The sequence below is a fragment of the Sinocyclocheilus grahami genome, unplaced genomic scaffold (genome assembly GCF_001515645.1).
Source record: "Sinocyclocheilus grahami isolate Dianchi unplaced genomic scaffold, SAMN03320097.WGS_v1.1 scaffold371.1, whole genome shotgun sequence".
Taxonomy (NCBI): domain Eukaryota; kingdom Metazoa; phylum Chordata; class Actinopteri; order Cypriniformes; family Cyprinidae; genus Sinocyclocheilus; species Sinocyclocheilus grahami.
This window is the reverse complement of record NW_015505550.1, coordinates 267,994-276,388: the sequence shown is the minus strand read 5'-3', so window position 1 is coordinate 276,388 and position 8,395 is coordinate 267,994. Positions and strand designations below refer to the sequence as shown.

Here is an 8,395-nt window from a genome sequence, read left to right as displayed (position 1 = left end):
TTTTACAGCTACATTATTGTTCCAGCCACAATTAATCACAACAATGTACCAATTACAAATGATTATATATAAATCGTCAGTTTGTTGTTTTACACATGCACAGACATTATTTCATACACGACATAGTCGTGAGATGCAAGAAATCTGTAGACGCGCCCATAACAACAAAAGACAATACTTTATTGAACCTTTTCTGTTAAGAAGTGTGCGCTGCAAATGCGAGCATTTTTGACTATCCTTTCTGTCCAGTCTGCTCGTTTTATCGCGTTTAACCACAGCTGTCGTCGGTTTTTTTTGTCTGGCACTGGCAGCAGATATGCGATCAGATTTCTAATTTGAGGCTGTATTACGTCGATTCTGGCACCCAACATCACAACAAGATGATATTTTAAGCTCCTTATGAAGCCGAATCTGCGCTGGTTTGAATGGGCCGCCTCCAGTTTCCCCTTTGTTTTGCTGCCTCCAGCTAGCGCTGTGACGTCGGCTGACCCTAGTTACCTGTGGTTGGCCTGGTTGTGCGTCACTCAGAAAACAACAGGCCAATCAGAAGATAGGCTCATGAATATTAATTAGACGGACCAAAATCGACCCGTTCTCCGCAGAGCTCCTGAGAGAGGAGCTGTAAAAATATATTGAGATGGTTTTTGGTACTTATACCACAAATATATATATTCTTAAGGACATCAAAACCTAAAATAAAACTCCAGAAAGGTGTACAATATGGGACCTTTAAGCAACAAAAGATTCCAGCAGAATTAAAAATCCCAACATCAAGCCAATCCAAAAAATGACAAATGAATATGATGATGAATGATATTCAGGAAATACCCAGAGCACATTCTTAATGTCAGTATAAAGTTTGATTGGTTAGTTAATGTGAACAAATGAGGACTTGGCCTTTAAAACCCTGTTCCCAGCAGGCCGAGCTAAATTTTCATAACGTATTTGAGGCCATACTTTCTTTTTAGGAACTCTTGGTACATACATACATACATGCATACATACATACATATACATATACATATATATATACATACATACATACAAATAACCATATATATATGACACAAGATAGTTATAGAAGTTCACAGAACTGACTCCATCTGAGCAGTTTCATCTGAGCATGTGGCACTTTAAGCATTATCGTATCGCATATCGAATATCACATTATTTAATGAGTCATCACATTTTTCTTCAATATCGCACAGCCCTACTATATAGTGTATGTTTCAGTATTTGTAATGGTTTTGTTGGATTTACTTATTCTTCTGTCTCTCACTCTTTTACCAGTCCATTCTCACTTTGCCATACATTAGTTTCTCTAGCTTTTCCACATTTGTCCCCACCCCCCTCTCTCTACGCATAAACACTAAACCGTTGAGTGGTTCACTCTCTTGGGCGTTTCTCAACTAATTTAGCTCCTGTAGCCAGTCAACAAACCAGTGGTCACTTCAGACTGATGCAGAAGGAGACACCCTCTCTCCAATCAACTGGCCTTCCAGGTACCATATGTTTGGGATTTATGGGTGTGTTTGACACCCTTCACTTAACAGTGGTCCCGCCTAACCTCATGGCCCTATCTCAAACCGTCTCTAGTCCTGTCCTATAAATGTCCTTGCTGGTATGTGAGGTAAGAATGACTATGACAGGAGTCTTGTGTTTTCTAGTGTAGTCTAGTTGTTCCACTTTGCAATTTATTGTATCTAGGTACTAGGGGTGTGTGATATTGAGACAAAATATCTTGAGATTTTTCGATAACAATAATTAAACTATTTTTTTTGTGCTGGTACCTTGGTCAACCATCAGTAGGTGGCAGCAAGTCTTGTCTTAATGAGTGATTCACTGAATCATTCATTCAAACAATTTGTTCAAAATCATTCATTAAAACAACAGTTACAATATTATCGCTGATGATAAATATTGCCCACTCCTACTAGGGACCACACTTCCAGCATGGAAGACTGGAGCACAAATTTGTAAATTATGTGACTGTTTCTTTCTTTGTTCCTTAAGTGATCATGTTAGACAAAGAGATAATAAGGTTTTCAGGTTGTTTGGAACCAGCAAGGTAGAGGGCTCAGGGTGTGGTTTTGAGTTGGACCTATCATGACCTATAATGGACCTATCATTTCAGTAACAGTGACCATCCTCGCACACATTTCTACCACCCATCCCATCCACACCGTTAATGAGTGTTGTGGGTTTGAATTTGATCATTGAACATTTAGACCTCTCGCTGCAGTTTACCCTTAACTATTGCTAATATAGTCTAGGCACAGTTCACTGTCCAATGACTTTGTGTGTGTGGTTTATTGTATTTCAGTACCTGACTGAATCAAGCATGACTTATTTGAGTATGTGACACTGTGGTGGAAGAGAAAATAGTTGAGCTGTGAGTCACCAAACTTGACAAGAATGTAAAATCATTTGGCCTGCATTAGCTCAATATGTCAAATGGAGAGTGTGATAACTTGATTAGTCATGCAAAACACCAGAGCCAAGTTCGCTGGGAAACAATTGTTCCCATTTTGCATCTTTTTTTCCCCTCTGTTTTTCCCCCATTCTCTCATTGTCACTTTTTATTATTTACCCTTAACTATTGCTAATATAGTCTAGGCACAGTTCACTGTCCAATGACTTTGTGTGTGTGGTTTATTGTATTTCAGTACCTGACTGAATCAAGCATGACTTATTTGAGTATGTGACACTGTGGTGGAAGAGAAAATAGTTGAGCTGTGAGTCACCAAACTTGACAAGAATGTAAAATCATTTGGCCTGCATTAGCTCAATATGTCAAATGGAGAGTGTGATAACTTGATTAGTCATGCAAAACACCAGAGCCAAGTTCGCTGGGAAACAATTGTTCCCATTTTGCATCTTTTTTTCCCCTCTGTTTTCCCCCCATTCTCTCATTGTCACTTTTTATTATTTTAAGTTCCTCCACAGACTATACTAGTGTAATGTTTTATTTTATAATGTGGACTTATTTCTCCTTTGCAATTCCTTGTCACTTAATGGCTGCTGAATTTGACAAACCCAATGTAGATAGAAGAGATGTGTAGAGAGAGAAATGGAGAAGGATACTTCCTCTGAAGTATTTGCAGAGTATTTGCACAATCATAACCTTCTAAAAAAAGTACAAAAATACAGTTTCCTTTTGTTATAGTGATTTTTTGAGTTTGTTCAACTGCCATAAATGTTATCTTGGTCTTATTGTAAATGTAGACTTTAAATCAATAAACCTTTGTGTTTATATTTGCATTTACTGCACAGTTAAACATTTTTCAACCACTTTTTTTTCTTTTCATGAACAACATCTCAAACATAGTTTTGGCTGCATTTTGTTACAGATGTTTTTATATAGCCTTACAAATACAGTCCACTTAGAGGTGGTTAAAAACAGTTCACATGACTCAGTTACAGAGTGCAGAGCATGTTTCAGTTAAAACAGTTAAACAGGGGTCCAGAGGAGCTCAACGGAGTGCATGTTACCATATGTGAAACTCAAGTGTGAGTGTATAGACGTCAGCCGTAAAGCTCGGGTCAGGAGAAACAGCTTTTATCAGCTAGACTAGAGCAGTGTGGGATAGAACTCACAAAAGGGTAATGTGTAGAGGATGGTTGAGTTGTTTGCTAACTTCTGTTATGGCTCTCAGCTGATGCAAATCAAGCATTAACATAGGTGGAAAAGAAGAGATAGACACACAGAGTGTAGTACCGTAAGAAACAGCCATCTTTTAAAAGCATTATAGGAAGTTTTCTTTGTGATTTAAGTCCCTTCACTGGTAGTGCACTGACTGCAAAAGGTTTTGGATGAGAGAGTCTTTTGCCTCCCCCTGCTGAGAGCTTTGATTCTGCTGACCTAAACCTAAAGATCCAGTCATCACAAACTAAGCTAGCTTTATCAGCAAACCTCTCTCACCCAGCATGTAATGAAATGTTGTGTAGTGTGAAATTAGCTGGGTGTTTAGACGCCCATAGCTACAAATTTATATGATAATATATAAGGAAGAAACTGCATTTATGTATCAAAATGGTTTGAGGCTTTTTCTACAGTTCACAAATAAGCTTATTTGGAATTCTCAAAGCTGAATCTCTTGGATTTTCAGTCATTTGTCATCTGAAGCAGGGCTTTTCAAACTTGTGTCTGTGGAACCCCAGGAGGCTGTAAGGTAGTTGGGGCCACGGTCAAAGGAAGAAAAAATATTTAAACTTCATTTTATTTCTCTTCAGATTTATACATTTTACACTGCAGATATTTTCCAGATAATTGTTTAATGATTTAATTTGGAGTAATATGAATATAAATAATATAACATTAAATAAAAGCTAATTATTTAATTTCGACAACATGTATTTAACAACATGTCTTAATTTTTACATTTAGTGTTTTTCATCACAGTTTAAATGGCTCATACGTGAAAATATAGCTGCCTATACTTTTTTGGAATGGAGTGTCTTGCAACCCTGCTTTGAGATTGTTTCCTTATGTTTCAATTGTTTCAAATATCACAGTTGTTGTGATTTGCTGCTTGATTTTGTTACTGTAAGCGCAACAATTTTTCACATGGTTCTCATTATTCCAACCACTGAAAACATCAACTTTGATACACACTGTTAGTTTCTCAGTGTTTTTATTTTATTCCAAACACTCTCAAAGTTGCTTTTTAACCTCATTCTAATAAGCACAAACCATACTGAGATGCTTCGACTGGTTCTGTGGCTTGGGTTGTTTTGGTTGGATCAGAATTGTTTGCTTCCACTCACTTCCAGGACCATGAAACAGTTCTATTTGTTTTTTTAATTCTTTTGCAGAGTTGGTTAATATCTAATTTAATTCTCAGTAACCAACCCTTTTTTCTTCTTCTGAAGAATCCGAGTTAGGGAGAGACTGGCCCGTGACGAGCCATTTCACAGGGGTCAAACAGCAGAGGGACCTGCATACAACCAGTTTCCCCAATCATACCCTCGATATCACCCTCACAATCGGAACCTCCCTGATGCTCCAGCCAAACAGCGGCAGACTTACCCTGGACAAGAGGAACGTCATGACCTGGGGTGCCAGAGCTACTTCTCTATGGGCAGCGAATCCGGTTCCAGGCATAAACAAGAGATTCAAGAAGTGCTTGAACTGGAGGGAAAACAGGATGTGAGGATGCAGGGGCTCCTGCCAAGCAGGAAGGCAGTTTTACCTTCTGAAATTCGGCAGAAAGAACAGATCACTGTAGACCCATGTCGAGGAAAAACTGACAATGTAGAGGTAAACCCAGGCATCAGTCGGCATAGGAGGGAGGATGTTGCAAATGACCCCAGAGGGTGGCGTGGAGGTCCGTCAAGGCAGGAAGTTTACACAGAGCATGTGTCCCGACTTCAGGCCACAGAGTCTATGCAAGCAAGAGCTCGAGAGGCCCATAAAAGGGCTGACACTAGCTGCTATGCTCCAGTCCAGACCTCCAGTGGGAGATATATGCCAAATTCATCTAAACCTCTGGATACTGGAAATGTCCAACAGAACGCCATCCAGAACCTAATCAGAGAGGCTGCCCCTCAGGAGAAAGTACCCAATGGCGATCACCCATCCCATGATGCCAGGGTTTCAGTTGCCCAACTCCGCCACACCTACCTGGAAAGTGTTGCGAGTCCCCGGAAAGCCAAACTGTAGGTGGTGGTACATTACCAATATGTGTCGACTTACTAACATATCTAACATTGACGGTTAACATGCAGTTAATCAAAATCTTATCTAATGTAACTGCTTGGAGAATCAATTGTAAGAAAAAACCCTGTGATCTTACAGAGGAATCGCTCATTCAAAGCTGACCAGCAGATTTGAATGCTCCATTCCTTAAGCCATCATGCTGCTCAGCTTGTCTAGTGCACACTTTGTCAGTAATAATTAACCATTTCTGCTTGTCTTTTGTCTTACCTTGGCTTGGCAGCTTTGTGTTTCTAGATACAATTATGGATGTATTTATGATAGCTGTGCTGACAGAATAATTCTTGAATTTTTTTTTATGTTTGTAGGGTTTTCATTAGTTGGTTTAACCCACTGTGAGGATGCTCAGATGAAATATTCATCCAGCATTAGCATTTTGCTCTTTCTCTCATGCCTGTGCACCTGCCATTCTTCAATGCTGCCTTGTTCAGTCATGCTTTGTAATAGGGAAGAAGATGTGCCTCCAGATACACATGCACCCTGGAGAAGTGAGAGAGTCAAAGATCGCTCATCTCGTCGCCCTTTGCGGTATATCTTTCCCACTGAGAGTAGAATTACATCTGAGAGGTTTAGAACGCAGCCTATCACATCAACTGAGTGCGAACAGTCGGACCGGTAGGACTTTTGAGTAGTTTTATGCACGGTATTGTAGAGTTATCCTGGAGTGTAAATTTAAAATAACACTTGATGTACACTCGGTGATAACCCAGAAAACTAAAACCGAAATTTTTTTTTTTATTTACCTTTTTTTAACTGCACTGTATTTATGCACTGATTGCTTATTAAAGTTAGCCTTTGGCTCTCTAAATAATGCTATATTTTACTCCTTTAACACACCGTAAAATGTTTTCATGTGTAGTAGATTCTAATCCGGAGGTTTGGTCAGTGGTTTTTATGAAAGGCTCTTTGTTGTAATTTTTTCCCCCCTCTTCTATTTCTGTGACGAAATCTATAATTCTGTCTAACGCTGTGGATTAAGCAGTTCTGATTTGTTTTCTGATGTTTTCAGCACTTTCCCCACTAGTCGCTTTGTGCATTTTCCTAAATATCCTGCTGCGCTTGTCTGCTTTCACTATTGCAATTTTTTTCCAAGTCAGCTGGTTGACCTAATCCTTTTCCAATCCTAATCGATTTAATGCTTAATTGTAACGGTTTTAAAAGACTTCAACTTTTGTTCTCTTTAGGTCTCGTCTAAGCCCTGAACCACCGAGCCCTAAGGGTAAGTCTGAGATTCTTTTTGCATACACTACACAATCTGTATCATCACTTAAGGTTTAATATAACATGCCTTTCTATTGTTTTATTTAAAAATAGAAAGTCACTCTAACAGCCTTTAGTTGCTGTCTTGCTTGCAACTTTGTGATGGGGCAAAGCTTATTTTCATTTGGAAAAGCTTATGGAGACATGCCACTGTGACTTTGGAGATAACTCTAGGCAGAAGTAGTTGACTGTGCAGTTTGGCGAGAGTATCCATGATTACTCCAGAGAGCAACAGACCTACTTTTTGGCGTCTCTGGAGCTCTAGTAAAACTGCTTTGCTTTTCTAGTCCTAGAGTATGTGTAAGCAATGTCAATTTGCATTGCAATGCTTTAATGTTGACTGAAACAAACATACACTACTGTTCAAACATTTGGAGTCGGTAAGATTTGTAAAAATGTAAGTTTTATATATTTAACAAGGGTGCATTTATTTGATCAAAAATACAGTAAAACATTATTATTGTTAAATATTATTACATTACATTTTTTTTGAATTATTATTTTAATTTTTGGATTGTAAAATTGTATTTATTCCTTTGATGGTAAAGCTGAATTTTCAGCAGTCATTATTCCAGTCTTCAGTGTCACATGATCATTCAGAAATCACTCTTAATATGCTGATTTGGTGCTCAAGAAAAATTATTTCTTATCAAAGATGAAAACAATTTTGAAATGTACTATTATTTTTAATCAGTTAAAAATTAAAGTGTCCTTGCTGAATAAAACTGTGCTGAATTAATGCTGACCCTCACATTTTCAACAGTTGTGTATTACCTTAAAGTTCTGCCTTGAGGAAGAATTTAAAACAAATTTATAAAAAAAATGATTAAAAAAATACAATATATTTCATACTTTTATATAAACGGTTAATTGTAATTACATTTTTTTAGACTTATTATTTTAATTTTTGGATTGTAAAATTGTATTTATTCCTTTGATGGTAAAGCTGAATTTTCAGCAGTCATTATTCCAGTCTTCAGTGTCACATGATCATTCAGAAATCACTCTAATATGCTGATTTGGTGCTCAAGAAAAATTATTTCTTATCAAAGATGAAAACAATTTTGAAATGTACTATTATTTTTAATCAGTTAAAAATTAAAGCGTCCTTGCTGAATAAAACTGCTGAATTAATGCTGACCCTCACATTTTCAACAGTTGTGTATTACCTTAAAGTTCTGCCTTGAGGAAGAATTTAAAACAAATTTATAAAAAAAATGATTAAAAAAATACAATATATTTCATACTTTTATATAAACGGTTAATTGTACTACTGGTGTGAACGCATAGTGTAAGACAAACTCACAGACCATTTACTCAAATTGGGGAAAATGACTCAAAATCGTAAGTGGACCCCTGACTAAAAATTAAACAATAATATTATAAGACCTCTTTTAAAGGTTTAGTTCACCCAAAAAT

General features: G+C 37.5%; 1 protein-coding gene across 1 annotated transcript in view; it reads left to right on the top strand.

Moving 5' to 3' along the window:
* Positions 1-8,395, top strand: part of LOC107549408 (supervillin-like) — a 59,653-nt gene that overhangs the window by 13,038 nt on the left and 38,220 nt on the right. The window contains exon 7 of the mRNA XM_016230479.1: positions 6,901-6,935. Within this exon, the coding sequence (XP_016085965.1) occupies positions 6,901-6,935 (35 nt within the window). The remainder of the gene's footprint in view (positions 1-6,900; positions 6,936-8,395) is intronic.